Here is a 22,613-nt window from a genome sequence, read left to right on the forward strand (position 1 = left end):
TTCAACACTACTCTCTCAGTAATTGCTAGAACAAGTTGGCAATCATATGGCTCGCAGCGACCTGACAACACCAGCATTTAGTCTGACTTAATTAGCATTTATAGCACACTTCATGCCAACAGAAGAATATAGATTTGTTTTGGAGCTGTGTGAAGCATTCATCAAGATAGTCAATATGCTGTGCCGTAAAACAAATTTTAACAAACCTCTAAAGATTGAAATTATATGTAGTATGTTCTCATCACAGGAGAATTAAAACAGAAGTTATTAATAAAGAGATACCTGAAAGTTCCTAAATACTTGGAAATCAAGTATTATACTTCTATATGACCAGTATGTCAGAAAAGAAGTTAAAAGAAGTCACACCATTTGAGTTAAATGCAGCTAAAGCAGTGCTCAGAAAAATGTATAGCTTCAAATGCTTATATTAGAAAAAATAAGTTTATATAATCAATCATCTTGACTCGCACCTTAAGGAACTAGAAGCAGCAAAGTAAGTTGAGCCCAAAAGAAGTGGAAGAAAGTAAATAAGAAGGAAAATAAAATAAATAGAATGTGGACAAACAATAAAGAAAATAAAAGTGTGTTGAAAACATATGGACAAACAATAAAAAAATAATAAAAACTTTGTTGAAAAAAATCAACATATATATGTCCATGCCTCTCTTTCGCTTTGTCACAGCTTACCCTTCCCCCTCCCCATATCCTCAAGTCCATTCTCTAGTAGGTCTGTGTCTTTATTCCCATCTTACCCCTAGGTTTTTCGTGACATTTTTTTTCTTAGATTCCATATATATGTGTTAGCATATGGTATTTGCCTTTCTCTTTCTTACTTACTTCACTCTGTATGACAGACTCTAGGTCCATCCACCTCATTACAAATAACTCAATTTCATTTCTTTTTATGGTGAGTAATATTCCATTGTATATATGTGCCACATCTTCTTTATCCATTCATCAGATGATGGACACTTAGGTTGCCTCCATCTCCTGGCTATTGTACATAGAGCTGCAAGGAACATTTTGGTACATGACTCTTTGAATTATGGTTATCAGGACCAGACTGGTGAGCTATGCAGTTTTCTATGTTTAGATAGGAGGAAGAGTTGGAGGGGAGGTAGAAAACCCACACTGCGATGAATATAACCTTATACTAAGATCACAAAGAGGGAGATTCAAGGGGTCCACTGTGAGGGCTGGCACTGTTGGGGCCTTCTTGATTGATCCTGCTTGGGCTTTGCTACTACTTGCCTTTCCTCCCACTGCCTCAGGGACTTGGGTTGAGTTATACCTGATGGAGACATGTTTATCCTTAATCATTAAACATCTTAGTAAGAGGGCCATAATGGAATCCTTAGTCCTAGCCTGAACTCATGATGCTTCTAAGTCAGGATCTGACCTCGTATAATAAAGGAAAAAGCAAGTTGAAAGGCAGTTTTGCCTGAGACTTCAACCTAGACCACTCACCCCCTGAGGAAGAAAGGAGCTCCCCATGTTTCTAAACCTCATGTCCCATATACTCTGTCCCAGTGGGCATGACCCTATGTGATGTGTTGTCTCCTAAAATACTCTTGTATTGATATTAAAATGGCTATCTCTACACTGCACTTCGTTGTATCTGGTCTTTTATAGATTTACTCATTGAACCTGCATTGGTTTTATCATCCCTTCTTTTTCCACCCAGCTTTTTTGGTGCCTTCACTGTTCACTCTGTGTCCTTTCCCCATGTCTTCTGTTTTAGGCTGGTTTCCTGTCTTATATGAGGCAAGTAAAGGGCGCTGGCCAGAAAACCACTATTGGAATCCTGACCATACATTTCTTCTCTTTTTATTTTTTTTTAATTGAAGTATAGCTGATTTACAATGCTGTGCCAATCTCTGCTGTACAGCAAAGTGACTCAGTTATACACATATAGACATTCTTTTTTTCATATTCTTTTCCATTGTGGTTTATCCCAGGATATTGAATATAGTTCCCTGTGCTGTACAGTAGGACCTTCTTGTTTATCCATCCAGTATATAATAGTCATTTAAATAGTTATGTGATAAGGACAAATGATTTCACTCTCAGGGGCTTACAAGTCCCATCTATACAATTAAGGGATTAAACTAGAATTCTGTTATTTCTCTTATCTTGAATACCCAAGAATTCTGAGCAGGACCTCAATATCTGTTCACTAAGGTAGAGGATGGCCCAGAGCTGAGTTCTGTTAAGCTGTTGCATGAACTGGCATTAGGAAGATTTGTGCAGCTTGCACAGTGGCAACTGACCTCCCAAGACTTTCTTCCAAGTTTACTTACAGCTGAGCGTGACTTACAGAATAAGGATGTGGCATCACCTAGAAGCTTGTTAGAAATGCAGAATTTTAGGCAACCCCAAGAACTACAGTATCAAAATCTGAATTTTCACGAGGTCTCCAAGTGATTTGTATGCACATTAAACTTGAAATGAGGGCTTAGTCTTTTCATAAAATAGGATTTGTATCCAAGTTTGTCATCTAGATAGTCCCTAACGAGGTAATGACAGAAGAGACAGCTTCCTAAGGACCATAAAACTTGTAGAATTACCCTTTGCCCACAAAAACAATGGCCCTTTACATTTATCATGCAGGGCGTTTATTATTACATTTATTGTTCACCTCCCCTTTTCTCACCCTCAGCTTCCAGACTTGGGGCTTAGGAACTTCTAAAGCAAAAAACAAGACAAAGAACAGTCTTAGTTTTGTCTTCTTTAAAACGCAGAATCAACTACAGTTTTAAAGTAGCATGGTTTTATTTTTCCATTTGCACTCTCATGCTGTAAAATGTTGTACCAGCTATAAATTCCTCAGATGTAAACAAGTGTCTGTCTGCATAATCAACAAAGATATTTTGGCACCTGTACTGAAGCCCACTTTCAAGGCTGGTGCTTCATGTTTTAGGAAAATATAAAGCACCATCTGTACTTTCAGGGACTGATGATCTGGGCAAGGAGCCCAGGAGAGAAGCTGCTCTCATCTCCCATTGGTTATCCTCACCCTACAGTTGTTTCCTGGCTGCTGCAGACTTGGCCACAAGAAGGAAGGCAGGTAACATCGCCTCAAGATTCTCCCACTCAGACTGAGCCCAGTGCCTTCAGTGCAGGGTACCCTGTTCTACATAGACTTACTATTAAACCCACTGCTATTTTCCCCAAGTCTAATATAGCCATGCTGGGAATCATTCAGCATTTGCTGTTCCTCTCCCAACTCAGCCGTTGCTTCCTTAAAAACAGTCCATCTACCTGAAGTATCTGATTGACAGGAAGAAAAACTCCATGCCACACCCCCTATATTGTTCTTCCTTTCAGTTCTGTCAGTTTTTGCCTCATGTATTTTTTTTTTTTTTTGCCTCATGTATTTTGATGTTCTCTTGTTAGATACGTACACATTTAGAATTATATCTTCTTGGAGATTTGACCCTTTTATCATTATGTAATGCACACCTTTATCTGTGATTATTTTCCTTTTTCTGAAATCTGCTTTGTCTAAAATGAATACAGTTACTCCAGCTTTCTTTTGATTAGTGTTAGCATGATATATGTCTTTATTACTTTCCTTTTAATGTAAGTCTTTATAATTAAATTGGGTTTCTGGTGATATATATATATTTTATATCATATATATATATATATATATATATGTTATCTTAACCACTGGACCACCAGGGAAGTCCCTGGTACCCAATGTTACATATACTTGGGTTTTGTGTTTTTAGCTACTCTGACCATCTTTAAATCTTAGTTGTTGCAGTACTGCCCTGGTGGTGCACTGGTTAAGAATCCATCTTCCAATGCAGGGGACACAGGTTCGATCCCTGGTCCAGGAAGATCCCACATGCTGTGGAGCAACTAAGCCCGTGCGCCATAACTCCTGAGCCTGCGCTCTAGAGCCCTCGAGCCACAGCTCCTGAAGCCCTCGTGCCTAGAGCCCGTGCTCCACAATGAGAGAAGCCACTGCAATGAGAAGCCCGCACACTGCAACGAATTATAGCCCCATCTCGCAACTAGAGAAAGCCTGCGCGCAGCAACGAAGACTCAGCGCAGCCAAAAATAAATAAGTAAATAAATTTATAAAAATAAATTAAAAGGCTTAGCAATTGAACCCTAGGGCATTCCAGCATTTCGAGGTCGGGATAATGTGGTAAAGAGAGATGGAAAGATAGAGCCAAGAATAAGTTTGTATCTGGAAGCCAAATAAGTAGTTAAAAAAGAACAGAGTGAACTTCTGTGATACATGGTTTGAATATATCAGATAAAAAGATGAATTAGAATTGATCACTGGATTTGGTAACATGGAATTTGTTGGTGACCTGAGAGAGTTGTTCTGGTGGAGAAGTTTGCAGTGGGATAGAGAACTTAATTAAAAAGCACACAGGTTGGTGAAGAGTGTTACTATCCCACAACTGTTTTGCTCTTGGACTCTTCCAGAAAACACATAGGTGTTACCTTTGAGATATTGGAAGGCAGGTACATTATTCACACATCTAATAAATTGTTATTGAACACTTTTAGGTACTGTGCTAAGTGTTAAAAATACAGTAATTAATTGGAAAGATGTGATTCTAGCTTTCAGGGAAATTATTTGCTGGACTTATGAACAGGATGGTAATATAATGCTAAAAAAGTATTTAACCTACCCAGTCCAATTGGGAAGAGAAGGCTTCAAAGAGAAAATTATACATGAATTAGGACTTAAGTTATTTAGGCAAAGAAATGGGAGGCAAGCATTCCAAGCAAAAGTGTAAAGATGAGCATGAAGGTGTGAAATACTATGAAGAATCCTGGGAACTACAAGTGGTTTGAAATGCCATGAATTTATAGTAAAATGGCAGTGATAAAAGAGGTCAGAAAACTGAAGCATAGTTCTCTGTCTCTTCTCTTTCCAATTTTAGTTATTGCATAAAACAATTTTCAAACTCAAGTTCATTATCATTATTAATAAGTAGATATCACATTACTATTTGTAAAATCCCATGTTGGTATAATAATATATCTTATTTTTATGTATTTTATAAAAAGCAATTGATATAATAACAAATATAGTAATTATTAATTGTATAGCTTTCCAGAAATATGTTCTTTCAAAGGTGAATTTACTACTTAGTCCAGTGCATTAAAATAGAGTAGGACAGACTTGGTTACGGTTCTACCATATTTTTGGTACTCACTCTGGCACATTTCCAAACTCTACTGCCCTCTTCTCCCTATTGGATCTCTTGGAGCAATGTTTGTAGACCCAGCCCTGCCTCAGCTTTGAGGACCATTGCTGCCCTTTGAGTGGAAGCATTGCAGGTTTAAGCAACTGGGCCTCAGAGCAGCTTTTCCTAGACCTCAGTTTCAATTCCCTTCCTGTTATGTTGCTCTTTCCTTGTGTCCGCAGCTCTGATAATAGGATCTTACCCTTGTTGTCTGGGCTCATACCCCAATTTAGGTCACTTGGTCATGACCTTGGTCTTCCTGGACTGGGGTTCTGCTTATTCATTTGAATTCTCCTTCATGGAGTCCTGCATCTTGTCCCTGGATCCAAGTCCAGAGGATGTATGGATATATCTCTCTTATAAATAAATAAGTATGTGTGTGTGTGTGTGTGTGTGTGTGTGTGTATGACACAGAGATACATCTCTTTAGACATATGTTTTCTTTTCTTTTTCTTTTGTAGGGATGCTGTACTGCATCTTCTAGGATATCTGCTGGTTACTAAAAGTTTTACTCTTCCTGAACTTTGACCTACTTGTCTTCTTGTGCCATGGAAATGAAATACTGTAGTTTGCTTGACAGACTGGGCTATATCTCAAATCTGCTAGATTAGTGATCTCCCTGCTAGTACCTGGTCTGCTTCAACAGATACAAGGGTTGTTTCAGTATTGTACCCTGCTGAGTTACCTGAACCATATTCCAGAAGTATACAGGCTTTGATAGGGGGAGTGGGGACCACATAGAAGCATGAGGAATCACTTAGGAATTAGCGATTACTGAGGACACCAAGTCACTCAAGAGAGTTTCCAGGGATTCAAGTTCCTGATATTTCTGTCATTCCCATCTCTCCCCAATAAAAATGCAGAAAATGTAAGTTTCATTCCTATGCTTATTACTTTAGCTCCTCCATTAAGTGGGTCACACCTCTCCCATAGGAACCATTAAATTGTTAGGAAGCCCAACAAGCAATTGAGCACTTTCCCACCAGAAGAAAAAAAACAGGGAAAAAGGAAAAGAAAGGAAGGAAGGAAAATAACAGCTTAAGAAATTTATCATCCAGTGAATAGCCATCATCCTATTCTTCCATTTGGTTCACAGTCCAATTCTTACTTACTAGTTTTTGCAGAGGAAAGAAGAAACTCAACTTGGCCACTCACCCCAGACCCCAAGCCTGCCAACAAATAATAAAGCACCTGTCACTGGACCAAGAATACCTACACTTAGCCCTGCTATTCATAATCAGAAAGTTCTGCTGAATGATTAGTTGATAAGCCAGTAGTTGCTAGAATATGCTAGTGCCTTACTTGAATTTCTGGAGCAGAGGAAAAAGGTGTTAAGGCACATTGTTTTCCCTCACTAAAACAATCACTCTTGTGAATGATCCAAATATAGGGCAAAATTTCCTACAAGTGAATCATAACAATACAGCTCCCTTGAGAAATACCTACTGAACTTTCTGGGACTCAATCCCTATGAAACATAACTTTCATAACTGTTCAGTTCAGACATAAACTGAACAAGTTTCTCTCTCTCTCTCTCTCTCTCTCTCTCTCTCTCTCTCTCTCTCTCTCTCTCTCTCGTTATAGTTCAAAGCCATAATCTTGTCATGGGATACGAGATAAAAATGGTAAGGACTCTAAGGGTATACATAAGACTCCTCCAAACTCTAAATCTATTAATAATTCTCCTCTTATACAGGGACAGCTGCTTTCTGCATGGGGTCATCTTGGGAAGCAGTGAGGATGTAGTGGAAAGAGAGATACACCTGAGGGTGCCTGGGCTCTTCTGTCTAAATTTAGGAAAGTCACAATTACTCTGAGTTCAATGTCTTTATTTGTAAAATGGGGTTAATAAGAACCACCTTACTTAGTTCTTGAGAAATTTAACTTTAAAAATGCAAAAGTGCATTGAAAAACTCAAGCCACCATAAATGTAAGATGATATTAGTTACGAATGAGTATTTGAAAATCCGAATTAGTTACAAGCTTGTTTTTCTTTATAACTCAGAAGAGTTATATCATTCTGGATCCATTAACCAACTCTGTTACGTTGGTTACGTTGTTTAAGCTCTTTGAGACTAAATTTTCTACTAGAAATCGGGGGAAATAATACTGCCTGCCTAATAGGTTTCTAGTGAGAATTGAAAGAGATAATACCTGTAGAGCGCTCAGCAGAATTCTGCTATATAGCAAATGTACAATAAATGTTAGTTATTATTAAAACTGTGATCTATTCATGAAGATATCCCAACAGGCCACTCCCATCTTGCGAAACACTGAGTAGCATCTGGACTCCCTCTGTGACTCCTGTTCTTCTTTTAAAATGTTTTCACAATAGTCCGGCTATTGTTACTTTTGTTATCACTGTGGTTATATTCGTAATTTCTTTTGCATAGGGGTTAGTAGAATTATTATCATTGAAGTTCTACTTTTATTGTGTTAGATATCATTGAAAAGTTTTCCAGTATAAATTAAATCAAATAATTTCAAAATTAGTGAGAACTTTAAATCAAGTCATTCATTCAAATTGAGAATAACCTTAATGGCATACCTGAAAGATGATTCTGTTTACACTTTATTGGATATTTCTAGACCAGGAAATAACTCCATCATAAGAGCTGCTTATTTCATCAATGTACATTTTCTAATAAGTAAACTTGCTACATTGAAAATAAATCTGTCTTTCTACCAGATCTGCCCATGATTTCTGAATCACCCATGAAACAGTGCATATAAAGTCCACATGGAACAGCCTTGCAAGCATTTGAAAAATCACATTATATCTCTGTTTCTCTTTGGGTGCAAAACTCAGATCTCTGGAATTCATCATTGCATTGAGCTTAAAAGCATTGGCTTTAAAATTATAGTCTCAGCTCAGCCACTTTCTAGTTATGTAATCTTCAGGTTATTCAGTTTGCTTTTCAGTTTCTTTGTCAAATAACATCACCTACTTTATAAGGTTTCTTTTGGAGATTAAATGTAATAATTTTGAGAATTAGCATAGCACTTAGCATGTGGTAAATGCTTACTATGAATTGTTAACTGAATATTAGCTATTTAGTCAATCATTTTCCTTTTGAGAAGGTTTACAGCCAACCCCTTTATTTATACTGGTCACCCTCCTATGAACGTATACTCCCTTTAGGAGTATTGACCTGAAGGACACGTAACGATAGTAGACGCATAATAAATAATAAATAACTGATTAGGTTTCTACCTGGAATAGTGATGTTTATTAGAGGTAACTGTGTAATTGCATGGATGTATAGATAATTTTAAAAGCAGTAGACAAGTGATATCACTAGCAAAAGCTTGAAGGTGTATAAGGCAACCAAAAAGAGGGATAGTATTGCAGCTGATCTAAGGTTAGAATTGGAGCTCATTCTACTGTACAAATAATCTTGGAGGAACATAGATATTCCCACTTTAGAGCATCCCTTTCTTATGATCTCACTATTAATTCATAGCTGGATGATGAATAAGGTTGACAAACTAATTCCTCCCTCAGAACTATCACTGAGTTCCAAATAGGGCTTCAGGGGATCTGAATAAACTTCCAAGGAAGCAATCCAGGAAGAGTGAGTGTGTACAGGTCTTGATTGCACAAACCCTATGAGGCTCAATATTTTATAAGTAGGAGAATTCAAGCTCCTTTGGCTGGAGCACCCTGTGCTCTGCTCAGAAGCAGTCAATGTGAGGTCTTGTTATAAAACTGGAAAACGTAACTGCATTCTCAGGTGGACTATGTGCCCATGTCTCACCATTAGCCTCTGCTCCCCACGTAGTTGGGGGCCACACACAGGGACCTTCCTAGTCCTTGTGGCTTCTTTTTCCTGAAATGGACTTAAAAAATCAAACTGTATTATAGAATCATAGATTATAATGGTATCTAATCATAGGCAAGGACCAAAGTCCTCTGACTTTGCTGCCCAAGGGGAGGTGATCCAGAGCTCACAGAAATCTGCCTTTCTCAGAGACACTATTCAGGTATGGCAAGAATTAGTGATAAGAAGCAGGCTGTCAGCAGCATACTTCCCCCAGAGTATCACAGTTTTTCCCTTTGCTGTCATCACTTTTGCTCAATTCTAGGGTGGTGTGTGAGTGACTCGTTTTGGCCTGGTCATTCTCTTAGTTGTGTTTTTCAGTGGCACTTGCCACAGTTTATGATTGGAATCCCCATGTTGAATGTGGCTCTATGACTTGAAACCTCCTACATTGGAGTTGATACTAAGGTATAGTGTCAAAAGAATGGGAAAAGCATGTTGTCTCTTCTTTAAAACTAAATTAGCTATTAACTAGGTGTGCTGTAAAGTCAAGACTGGAAATGACCAGGAAGAAGTAAGACAAAAAGACTTTTCCCACCTTAGTATAAAATGGTGACGTGAACCCATCTAGAAGGGTGTTACTGCCTAGCAGTGGAAGAGGCTCTTAGAAAACAGAGGCAGACAGAAGGCAGATCTCCTAATGAAGAGTGGAATGAAAGAGGTTTCAGTCTTGTCTCTGTCACATACTAGCTTGCAACTTTGGGCAACATGCTTAATTTTTCTAAGCTTCAATTTTCTGATCTGTAGATGGAAATAGTAGTAGTTTTTTCATATAGGTTTATTGAAAAAAATGAATCATATTTTGAAAGTGTTGAGCCCAGTTCTTGGAACATAGTAAGTTTTTATTATTATTGAGTGAGTAACGAGGTGAAGGAGGTCCCTGTGTTTAACCCTCCTCATTAGAGCTGTTCTCTGACTTTCTGCTATGTGGGTTATTGTATTTCTCTTTTCATCACAGTAACACAAATTTGATACTTCACTTTTGCTAATGTTTCAGAGTCACCTTACCTCCACTTAAAAAATGTTAAAAAGGACCAGGAGAACCAGAGCAGCATCTCCTGATGGAGTTGGGGACATTATACCTCCAGGATGTAACCTGAAGAGGATGTGATGTAAGTCTGTTTAACAATATTATTCCATAAAACATTTGTTTGCAAATAATTATAGAATACCAACATTAAAGGAAGGTACTTAAACACTTAAATTTAAGAAACATAAAATATAGGAGGCTGCCGGGCGGCCGCCATGCGATCAGGCAGTGCGCTGACCGGCCCGGCCGGTCGGCCCCTTCTGGGTCCTCCCTTTGCAGCCCGTGCCGAGCCGTCTCGGAGACCCCGCGTCGACGGCTGCTCAAACATCAGGCTGGCCCCCGAAAGGACGCTCCCCACATCCCCAGCTGGGGGCCCTGCGTAGACCTGGGGTGGACGCCCCCTCCTTCCCCTCATGATTCGTTTGTAGCGCAGTGGCGATGGATGATGAGGATGGGAGATGCTTACTACACGTGATTTGTGACCCTCAGGCCCTCAATGACTTCTTACATGGATCTGAGAAGCTTGACAGTGATGACCTCCTGGATAATCCCGGGGAGGCCCAAAGTACCTTCTATGAAGGTCCTGGGCTCTCCCTGTGACGTGTGACCCATCAGCAAGTCTGAATCTACTTCTAACGTGATCCCTAATCCTTGCGCTTCTGGCCTCTTCACTGCTACTCCAGCCCAGGCCACCATCTCCGCTGAGAGCCTTCCAGCTACTCTCCAGGATTCACGTCTTGCCGCCCACGGCCCCCCCACAGCAGCTAGAGCTTTGCACAGCCTCCCCTGGTTCCCGTGGCAGAGTCTGTACTTTGCCACACCGTGGCCTGGAAGTGGGTCTCAGCCTCAGCAGCCTCCTCAGTGTGGCTTCCCACCTCCACGCCATCCACCTGCCAGCGTCTGCCACTCCCTGTCACTCCCTCGGACTTGGCCCCCTGCTGTACTTTCCTCATGTCGCTTTGTGGTGGACACAAGGTCTGACTCCCCAGTGGCCATTTCTGCTTCCTCTTCTTTTCCTGGCAAATGGGATTCCAGTTTTGACCGGGTGACAACAAATTTGAGGGAACACACTGGTTCTCCCCAGTCCTGGAACTGGGGAGAACCAGCGGGGGGAACACAACTTATGCTTTTGCCCTGGAGACAAATCTTGAGGGTCTGGGATAACGGTGGCCACTTCCCTTTCCACTGCCAGGGATCGGTTTAGAAAGAGCACGGGCTACAGTTCTGGCCGAAGAGACGTGAGGGGCGTTCTGTTGGGCGCTGCTACAAGCTTTCCTCACTTTTAAAAAGGGGAACAAGGAAGGGAGGGAGCTGCTCTCTGCCCTGCACCCTCCGAAGGTTTGGGTGCTCGGCGTAGAAGAGGGGATTCTTGCTGCTGCTGCTGCAGCCGACTTGCAGACGCTGGCCACTGCTGGCAGGCCTTGACTTCACCGTGGAGCCACGGGCACCACCACGTGTCCTGAGAGCTTAAACCTACGCTGACTCCTCTGTTATTACGGCCAAAAGCATATGCACTATAGATACCTAAACTCATCTTTTTGCTGCTTTATCACTGCTACCTTCCCGCTCCTAAAATGTAAGCTCTGTGAGGGGAGGGGCCTTGTCCCTCCATCACTATGTCCCCATCACGTGGACTGGGCATTGTCTGGCACAGCTACAGTAGGTGCTTGATAAATGCTGGCTGCATTAATGTATGAGGCTCCTCCAGGGCAGGGGTTCAGTTTACTCGTCACTGGGAGCGGCAGGGGCTCAAAAGCCTTCGCTGGATCAACAGGCAGGGAAGCCAGAAGACAGCTGCTTAAGAACCCAATTTAATAAGATTTACAAGTCAACACGTACAAAAACAACCTCACAATGTACAAGTCATGGCAAGACTAGGGACAGAATTCGAAGGCAGAGAAACCCCCAGTAAAGGGCCCCAACACGGTGGAGATCTGAAGGTATTTCCCACTGATTCTCTACATCTTGGCCTTATTTAACAAATGTAACCAAAGCCTGAAACTGAGGCTAAGATTGAAGAACTACCCAGAGCTAACCTTTCCCTCTCCAAGCCTCTCTGCTCTGGAAGGAGTGGAACTGAAAGAAGGCAAGAGACTATGAACCTAAAGAGAACAGATCCTCTGGCACAGCTGACAGGGCCTTCACAGTGGTCAGATGACTGTGCGTCCCCTGCCTGCTCGTGGCATAATGGCTTTCATGTCTGCAAGCTGGGCTGCCCGGTGGAGACAGGGACAGGGCCAGGGAGGCAGAGGGGTGCTTTGGAGTGGCTAGAGGAGATGCGACAGGGCTGGAGGTGCCCGTCCCAACTGGCTGCCCATGCAGAGGGCCGATGCCAGCCCCCAACTCGCCCTCCTCCTCCTCCAGTTGGAAGGGCTCCGTGGGCCACCTTGCCCAGATGGTGGGCTCCACGTGGTCCTGAAGCCGGTGCCGCTTCATGTGGGCATTTCGAGTCTTGATCTTGTCAAACACCCTGAGGAGGCACCAGAGGACACGGGTCAGAGCAGGGGGAGGGGGGGACCCCAGGGGGCTGAGGGCAGGCGGTGTGGGAGCATCCAGGGAAAGGGCGGTACCTCTCACACTCCCGGCAGGGAAAGAAGCCCCGGCCCTTCCTGCTCCCCGGCAGCTCAGGGGTCCGCTTCGAGCTGGTGTTTGGGCTGGAGTTGGGGATGGACTCCCTCCTGTAACTCTTAGTCTTTCTCTTTAATTCGGGGGTTGGGCAGTGGCTGGGTTTCCTCCGAGGGCTACAGCTGACCTGCAGAGGGGGCAGAGATGCTGAAAGGGTGCTGACCGCCCCGTCGCCCTTCTAAGGGAGAAGCAGGTGTCCAGAGCACAGACGTCGCGGGGTGCACCCCCCCACCGCCACCCAGCTTGGATGGGCACCGGGCATCCAGATCTGTGCTGAACTCCAGAAGTCCTACCCCGAGACCCTCTACCTTCGCTTCTGTCCTGTCTGCTTCATCCAGCTCTCTCTTGACCCTCTTTCCGGCACTGGGGCTCGGCCGCAGTCAAACTGGATCATTTTCTTCTGGATGTAGTAGTACTCAGCACACTGGGCTACTGTTTTTGTCTGGACCTAGTGGAGGAAGACAGAAGCCGGCTAAGGACAGTGCCTCAGGAGCAGCAGTGAGTATGGCCTTGACGCCGTAAATCCCCTCCCCATGGGGCCAGCCGCCACTTTTTTTTTTTTTTTGCGGTACGCGGGCCTCTCACCGCTGTGGTCTCCCCCGCTGCGGAGCACAGGCTCCGGGCGTGCAGGCCCAGCGGCCACGGCCCACAGGCCCAGCCGCTCCGCGGCACGTGGGATCCTCCCGGACCGGGGCACGAACCCGCGCCCCCTGCATCGGCAGGCGGACTCTCAACCACTGCGCCACCAGGGAAGCCCGAGCCGCCACTTTTTGAAAGCCCTCCTGAAACGTCTCTCCCCTACGGCTTGGTATGCTCCTCTGCTACGGGGGACAGAGAATCACAAAGTCCTCCTGGGGATGAAGGAGTTCAGAGAGAAGCCACCAGAGTGAACACCATCTAAGCTCTGCACGCTCTGAGCAACAAGGCTGGCCCAGGAAGACTTCTCTCCAGGAAAACGCACACAAAGGTACACACGGCCGCCCCAGGCCTGCTGGCACTGGCCTGGAGTGTCGTCAGCAAGACGGCCCTTGCGGTGGCAGTAGGGGAAGAAGGCTTACCCACAGGCAGCAGCGTGGATTCACAAGGCTGAGTCCCCTCGCTCCAGGACAGCTGTCCCTGAAAGCGGCAGGCTGCCAGCTGCCACCCCAGCCAGAGCACTAGAGGATTACCTGCTGACATACTGGCTACAACCAGCTTATCTCCGGTTACCAGGACCCCAGGGGCGAACAGCCCGCGCACCCTGGCACACCTGGCCCCGACCAGCCACCTGCAGAAACCGGGAGCCAGAAAGGGGCTCTGGGAATGATCCAGCCCCAGAAGGTGGGCGGGGAGGGCTGAGGCCCAGAGAGGGGAAGGCGCTGGCTTAGGGAGACAGGTCTCCTCAGTACAAGGGGGCAAATCGCAGAACCCTACGAAGAAGCGGAATGGGTAGAAGGAAGACGCCACGTGTCTGGTACAGACACGTGTACTGGTGTCTGGTACACAGCAGGTACCCAGTGAGGCTGGCAGTGAGGTTGAGGGAGGGCAAGCGGGGGTCTGGCCACTGCCCTGCCCTGGGTGCATGGGTGCGCACACACACACCCCTGGGCCCAGCTATCAGGCGGGCAGGGTAAGAGGCCTCCCTGGCCTGAGTCTACCCATAGCGGCTGGCAGTGGCTGGGAACCAATGACAGCTGCGGTCATCACCTCCCGCCTCTGCCCTCAGCCACCAAGGCGGGCAGCAGGCCACCCTCGGCCCACACTCAGGGAAGACTCGCAGAGGGAGAGCGGTGACAGGCGCCCAATCGCTTCCTTCCGCCCTGGCAGTCCCAGGCACAGGCTCAGCTGCCTGTCGGTGGTGGGGAGGGGGGCGTTTCCAGGATTCCTGTACAAAGTGCTGACACAGGGTGAGGCCTCTGAGGCAGGTGAGGCAAGCAGCGAGGCCCCAGGGAGCTGGCCACCTGCTTGGGGAAACCGGGCAGTGATCCACATGGGCCCTCCGGCTCTGCTGCACAAGCCAAGCGGCCAGGGGTGGAGGCAGGGGGTGTCCAGGCCAGGCTCCCATCTGATGGGAGCCGAGGGCTGCCCCTCACCGGACGTTTATCACATGCCAGGGGCCGTGCTGGGCACGTCTGTGCTTTATCTCACGTGTGGTCTCTGCTTTACCAGACCAGGAAATGGAGACCCAAAAGATTAGGTGTCTCCCTGAGGTCACAGGGGAGCAGGCTCCCCCGGGCCTCAGAGACCACAGTGAGCCCCACCCTCCTTGACTGGGGTGGGCAGTCGAGATGCGGTGGGGCCGGGACGCTGCTGCTCCAACACTGCTCCCGGCTCTGCCCACACTAGGCTCTCCCCTGTGCCACAGTGCCTCCTGTTCCCTGAGAGCCACCGCCAGTACCAGATTCATCACTTCCCACCCTCAGCATCCAGAGCAGAGAACCAGGCTCGCTGATCTGATCCCTAGAGAAACCAAGTTGGCCTCTGAGCCCCAAGATGGTCACGTCACCACACCTAACCACTGCTGCCTTCCCACCGACGCCTCAGCCACCCTCCACGCTTCCGGAGGCCAGGCACCGGGCCACACCCCCGACCCGGGCCCTAGCACCCCACACACACCCTGCAGAGCATCGCTGCTAGCTGAAAAGGCTCAGGTCAAAAGCTGGGGAAGGACGCGACATCACGGTGCCAGGTGGGGAAGCGCGGGGGCTTGTTTGAAGAGCAAGTGGCGCTGTGCACGTGCCATGAAGCCTGGCCTCAGCTCCCGCCCCAGACATCTGTCCTTCCAGTCACTCTGGAGCAGCAGCTAGGTGCTGCTAGGGCAGCATCTGCAGGTCGACCAGTTCCCCAGAGAGAAGGCAGGCTGGGGGTGGGGGCCCTCTGCAGGGGACGCACAGACTTCTCTGGGTGATTTGAGCTGAAAACAAACCCAAGGTCATCCTGGGTCATCATCACATCACCACGTGGCCTGCTGTGGCCCAGCGCTGCCAGCCAGGTGCACTTGGCTTTGTGCAGAGCGACGACGGCCCACCCAGTCACAAGGCCTCCCCTCGGTTCTTGCTGAGCCTGAGCTCACACGTGTGAGACACTTGGCTGCACAGGAGCCACCTGTCAAGTCTGGGAACAGAGAACAGCTACTTGGTCCACACAGACGTCAAATCCTCCACTGGGAACTAGATGTCCTGATGGCGATAACGAATCCGCCACGAATTCCCCAGCGCTGGTGTGTGAACCAGTGCTCCCAGATCCTTGGAGAGACCCCCGGGCACTGGTGCCAACTGCCCTCTCTTGGGAAGGATAGGCCTTTATTCCAAGGTGATGCATCTCCTTTCTTTAAAAAAATTAATATTCGTATATTTCCTATTCTCTTATAAGTGAATAGTGATAGTACATGGTCATTTTAAAAAATGAGCTTCTTAAAATTAAAAGTTGGCAACGGAAAAAAAAAAAAGAAACAAAATATAGAAACACTTTTCATTAGGATTTATGTTTTGCCAGATAATTTCACAGAAATTTCATTAACTTTACTAGGATACCAGGGTATCTTTGTTGTCCATGTTTTTGTTATAATTATTATTTTCATATTATTTGTATGATAAAACTATGTCTATGGAAGACATTGTATAAATTGTTTGAACTACTATAGCTAATAAATGGCAAAGCCCGAATTAAAATTAAGTATTCTGATTTCTAACACAACTTTTTTCCTGATATTTTTCAGAAGGTAATGCATAGTGAGAGTTTGCTTCTCAAAGATTTTGTGAGATTTCAAAATGTAAATATGCCTAAAGAGAGTAAATCCATGAATTAAAGAACTGTAAAAAGTTTCTTACTTAACCTGAGAATGTTTTGAATATATCTCAAAACTTCTAATCTTGTCATAAACAACCACCAGCCTCTCAAAACATTCTTTCCAGGGGTTGAATAGACTGGCTCTAAAATAGCCTTTTCTTATTACCTGATATTTTTATATAGAACTTGCCATTCATAAGCAGGCTGGTTATTGCTTGTTAAAAACACACCAAAGCGCTCATCAGCAGAAAGCTTAATCGATACTGGTGTTCAGACTTCGGTGTCATGGGTCCCTTTTCGAGGTCTGATTCCTCACAGGTGTGAGGAATGCTTCAGTGGTGACCGAGTTTATTCTGGGCATCCCACACACAGAGCACCTGGAGACCGTGCTCTTTGTCCTGTTCTTGTCCTTCTGCCTCTTTACCCTGATGGAGAACCTGCTCACCCGACTGGCAGTTATCTCCTCCGTTCGACTTCACGCTCCCATGTACTTCTTCCTGTGTAAACTATCAGTGTGTGACATATGTTTTCCTTCTGGTAGTTCCCCCAACATGCTCTTCTACCTCTCAGGGAACAGCTGAGCCATCTCCTATGCAGGCTGCATGTCCCAGCTCTCCTGCTACCATTTCCTGGGATGTACTGAGTGTTTCCCGTACACAGTAATGGCTTATGACCGCTTTGTTGCCATATGTTACCATCTGTGCTACACAATAATCATGAGTCACAGAGTGTATGCCATCCTGGCCATGGAGACCTCATTTTTTGGTTGTATTCAGGCCACCTTTCTAACTACTCTCACATTCCAGTTGTCCTTCTGTGGCCCCAATGAGGTGGACTGTTTCTTCTGTGAAATCCCAGTGATGCTGAAGCTGGCTTGTGCAGACACCTCAGCTCTGGACATGGCGGGGTTCATCAATGTGGGCCTCATGCCCCTCAGCTGCTTCCTTCTCATCCTCACCTCCTACAGTCGCATTGTCTACTCTGTCCTGCAGATCCGCTCTACAGAGGGCCAACGGCACGCCTTCTCCACCTGCAGTGCCCACTGCACTGCCATCCTGCTTTTCCTACATGCCAGTGGTCCTCGTCTATCTCAGGCCAACCCCAAGCCCCTGGATGGATGCGCCTGTTCAGATCCTCAATAACCCGCTCAGCCACTTGATCTACAGCCTCAGGGATAAGGAGGTGAAATCATCTCAGAGGAGGGTCCTGCATCAACTGGGCTTCCTTCCTGAGCATTGTAGAGAGAGATCAGTTGCTAACACTTCAACTGCACTTCATAGTTTATGAAACATTTTTATACGGTTCTCACAAATATCTTTGAATTTGAGAGGACAGGTATCATTATGATTATCTCCATTTCACAATGTGGGGACTAAGATTGGAAGAGATAAAGTGACTTGTTAAGGACACATAAGGAGTGAATGGGAGAATGAAGACTCAAGGGCTGGCTCTCTGACCCTGGGACATGTGCGCTCTTGAGAATATCATTCAGCTGATGGGGGAAGGATGGAGATCACCCCAGTAGGCAGAACAACCTGGACCTTCTGCTTCTCAATACCTGTTTTCTTCATCCTCCCACATCCCCTCCTCCTCTTCTTTTCCCCTTCACCCTGGTGCTTCTTCATCTTGGCTGCTTGTCTCCTCCAATGCCTGCAATTGAATAAGCCCTCATTTTATTGGTCTAGGGGTTGTTGAAAAAATGGGACAGGTGCATCCCCAAGGCACCCTAAAAAACATAAAAGCATTGTGCGAAGAGAAGGATGTGAGGCTGGGACCTGAGACAGGTCTCTTGTGAGTGAAGCAGAGGGACTGGTGTACTGTATCACCTACAAACCCCATCTGTTGGGCTCATCCGGGAAGCAGTCCTGGTTGTAGACACGCAGCATGTGAATGGGGATGTGGAAAGGGCAGACGGGGGAATCCATGGTGTGGTGACTGTGCTGCGATGCTGTGTCAGAAAATCTGGACTTGGCTTTTATTGCTCAGTATAACCAGGAGGCAATGCTACGTCCACACTGTCATTGTTTTGTACCTTTGGCTTTTCTGTTTGCTGAAAGGATTTGAGTTTGGTCCCCATGCCTACATTTCTTTATTTTTTGGCTGAAATATGCTAAGGCTGAAAAAAGTGCTATTTCAATACAGTGAACTATTGTTTTCACGACTGAATTCATCGACCATACCAACACACTTGGGGAATATAGTTGCTATGAAGTTTATTCTAACAGTGATGTAGAGACAGAAGGACACTGGAAAAAGGATGATGGAAGAGAAGGGGGCAGAGGCAGAGACCATTTTCCCCTGTCTCTGTACTTCTCGGAATCAGAGAGCAGCCACGGAACCTTGCAGACCAGACCAGCACCAGTGTGTCTGTGTCTCCAGGCACTGGGGTGAGCTAGCACTTGCTCCTGGAGTGGAGACAAACTCTTGCCTGGTCACTTCTCTTAAGCTCCTAAAACCCCCCCTCAGTGCTGTTTCTCCCTTGTTTCTCAGTAAACAAGAACCTAAAGGGAAAGGTGCAAGTACATTTCAAATGGTTCCAAATTTAGTGTATCCCAAACCCTCCTCAAGTCTCTCTGAGTCCATTTCAAGGTCTTTTCCCATTCCTCAGTTTCCTGGTTGTAGCTGCTCAGATGGTCAGCCTAGAACAATTTGTAATAATAAAAGATGGGATCCAGTTCCCTTTCATTTTCACTCATTCAGATGTCATTTGATGGATAACTCGGTACTAGAAGCAGGGAAGGCAAAGATGAAGAAGACACACATGATCTTACCTGAATGATGTCATAGTCTTCTGGAGAAAAGAGATATACAACTAACTAGACCATCCCAGGATAAATACTGTGGTCAAGGTATGAAATAAAGCAGAAAATGTGGAGTATATTTTTCTGGGACTGGGGAGGGACCTCAAAGAAGAGGTGTTGAAGGTTGACTTTTGTTGTTTGTTTGTTTCTTTGAATGAATGAATGAAATGAAGAATAGCTGAGAAATGCTTCATAGGGAGAAACAACACACTGCTGTGTGTATGTATGTGTGTGTGTGTGTGTGTGCACGTGCACGCACACAGTGATGAGAGGTAATTCCTTGGGTTGGTATCTCTTAAGTATTTGCTGTCTATGAGTGAATATTCTTGCAGGAAAAATAAAATTCATTTGACCTGTTTTCAGGGTTCTTCCTTCAGCTCAGCTCTTTGTTCCTGGGTTGAAGGAATGACTCACGCAGAGGGACTCTTATCATCTCCTTAAACAGATTGACCTTTCTGCTTGTCCCAGAGAATTGCTGGCAGCTCTCATGTCTCCAGGTAGTGTCTGAACTCTCTTTTCACCTGAGAAGGAGCCCAAAATGTCAGGCCCGGCCTGGGAGGTGGAGGCCCAGTCTGGCTTAGATAGTGGAATAAGACTTTTCTGTGTTCTACAATTAAAGGGACAATGGGGCCTCCCTGGTGGCGCAGTGGTTGAGAGTCCGCCTGCCGATGCAGGGGATACGGGTTCGTGCCCCGGTCTGGGAGGATCCCACATGCCGCGGAGCGGCTGGGCCCGTGAGCCATGGCCGCCGGGCCTGCGCATCCGGAGCCTGTGCTCCGCAACGGGGGAGGCCACAACAGTGAGAGGCCCGCATACCGCAAAAAGAAAAAAAAAAAAAAAAAAAAAAAAAAAAGGGACAATGTAAGAAGAACTTAAGAAAAAAATCTCAGTGGGAAAAACCCCAAATCAAGTAAACCATCTAGCAGAATATTTAACCCACAGGGGCAGAGCAAAGAAAGAATCAAAGTCCAAGACCAGGGAGGCCAGAGAAGAACAAGAATATTAAAGCAAAGTTTCAGAGGATGTTTTGAGAAGAGTGGCTACAAGCAGCAGCATTTCCTGAGTCACTGGATTCAAACATGGTCTAGAAAGTGGTATCCAAGACCTGACTCCAGGCAGATTCTAGTTCCTTTAAAGGCTTCTAGGTTCATCCTGACACTTATCACTTAAGTTACAATTTTTTTGGTCAAGAATACTGGCTTTACTTTTACAAAAATAATTATTCAAGCTAAGAGAATAGCATTGTTTATGCTCTGCTAGTTCACTTAGGGTAGGAGGAGTAATAATGCCTGTGATTACTGGGATGCTAAATTAGTGAAAAACAATGTAGTTGATTATTTAATCATCCCTTTATTTTATATTCCATTGTTTAAAAATAATATTTTAATGCTTGTGGCAATAATATTCTACAATGACATCAATAAGACATCCTTCATTGTCCTGTTGGAAGTCTTTTTCAAAAGCTTTTATTAAATAGTAAGCAATTTAAAAATAATATGAATGGAAAATATGTAAAATATACAAAACTCTGATACAGTGAACACCTGGGTCCCACTACTTAGTTTAAGGAGTAGAGCGATGTCTGTACCTTGGATGTTCCCAGTGAACCTTGGGCTGATTCCGTGCCTTTCACTCCCTCTAGAAGTCATCACTCTCCTAAATTTTGGGTTCATTTTCCCCTTGTTTTAAAGTTTTACCTCATGTGTCCATATTGTAAGTTTTTGATCTTTATATTAATTCTACTGAAATTTGCTTTTTTCACTGAAATTTTTACTTTTTCGACATTTATGTCATCACGCGTGTGTGAAGTAATTCATTAGCCAAAGTGTAGTATCCCATTGTGTGAGTAGATCAACATGTATTTTTCTGCTGTTGTTTTCGTTTATAAATAATATGAATTTCCAGAATGTAAGAACCCTTTTCTTTTAAACATCCATAATGTTTTGGTGGGTTCTTCATACCCGTCAATAGGTATAGATATGACGCAAAGATACTATTACCAGCCTCCCTGCAAGAATTCCTTCTATTAGGGAAAAGAAAAATAGAAAACTTCATTCAGTTTGGATTTGCCCAATAGCAGACAATGAGAAGAGGCTTTGGGTATAACCCAATTTATTTGAAAGATGATCCCAAGAAACATGATAAGGGAATGCGAAAGTGAGTCAGGAAAGGATAGTCAATTAAGCAAGTGTCAATGAATAGTTTACTGCTGTGGGGAACTGGGGCTCAATCACACTGGAGATTTTCTAAAAAAAATGGTCTGTAAACACCTCCAAGTTGTCCCACTAGGGTGAAAAGGAAGCTGGGGTATTTTTGTACTGACTCCTGCCCCACATTGGTTCGTGGCCTGCCTCATATATGTAAACCAAAAAAAGTCCTTGGCCAGAGACTACTGCCAGGCAGAGGATGTGGGGAGTCCTCAGGACATGAAGACGTCTGAAGGTGACCTCTGGAGTGGGCTGGAAGGATGTGAACAGAGGTCCTAAGAAATGCTATGGTCATAATTCATTCACTTCTTAAACTATTATCTTTCCAAAATGCAAACCATGTAATACTGCTCTGCTTCTTTAGGATCTTCAATAACTTATTGCTTATACGTTGCATTAAAATAACTTAATAACTTTGTATAGTATTATGGAACTAACACTCAGACCCAGCCTACCTCTGTAGTCCCCTCAAAGCCATGTGTTTACCCAGTAGCACACACATCTCTCTCAGGCACGGTCTACTATTTAGCTAAAATGTCCTCACCATTGCCCAGAGACACTCCTTTCATTTTTCATTCATTCATTGACTTGTTCTTTCAAGAAACACATATTTATTGAGCATTTACTATGTTGAGCACTGTAGTTTCAAAGATCTAGAAGTCCTATTCTTTAGAAGCTCATACCTGAGCATGGGAGGTAAATATACACTTGATGAAAATAAAAGGTAATAAATATTTAACAGAAATATGTAAAATATATAATGATTAACCCTGTACAGATGTTGGAGAAGGTTTCCAAAAAGCGTTTAAAATAGATTCATTCACAATTTTGTGCCTTTAAAAATTTTACTCTCGCCACTTGGGATGCCCTTGCTGATTCTTCTGCTGGAAAAAGTTCTATACATCCTTCAAAACCCCAGTTAAATATTCATTTTCTTTATGGAATATCCCTGTCTCAGACATAGTTAAGTTCTTATTTCTTTGTGTTCCAATTTTACGTCATAGTATACAGCATCAATTAATCATGTGAAAATAAGATTGGTAAAGTGAACCTCAAGAGTAACAGTTAACTAGATGCAGGGAAGTGAAGAAAAGGAGACAATATTTACAGTTCAGAACTGTCCAGCCCTTCATTTGTTAACAATA

At 44.5% G+C, this 22,613-nt stretch overlaps 1 protein-coding gene across 1 annotated transcript; it reads left to right on the forward strand.

Annotated features, from left to right (window-relative positions):
* Nucleotides 1–15,853: 15,853 nt before the first annotated feature.
* Nucleotides 15,854–17,747, forward strand: LOC309808966 (olfactory receptor 10D1B-like; the record flags this gene model as incomplete). Its single annotated transcript, XM_082629517.1, is given in 4 exon segments — nucleotides 15,854–15,983; nucleotides 16,779–17,038; nucleotides 17,042–17,524; nucleotides 17,526–17,747. Coding segments are annotated over 4 exon segments (1,095 nt in total).
* Between the last annotated feature and the right edge of the window lie 4,866 nt (nucleotides 17,748–22,613).

Source organism: Mesoplodon mirus, assembly GCF_964341445.2.
Source record: "Mesoplodon mirus genome assembly, chromosome: 7".
NCBI lineage: Eukaryota > Metazoa > Chordata > Mammalia > Artiodactyla > Ziphiidae > Mesoplodon > Mesoplodon mirus.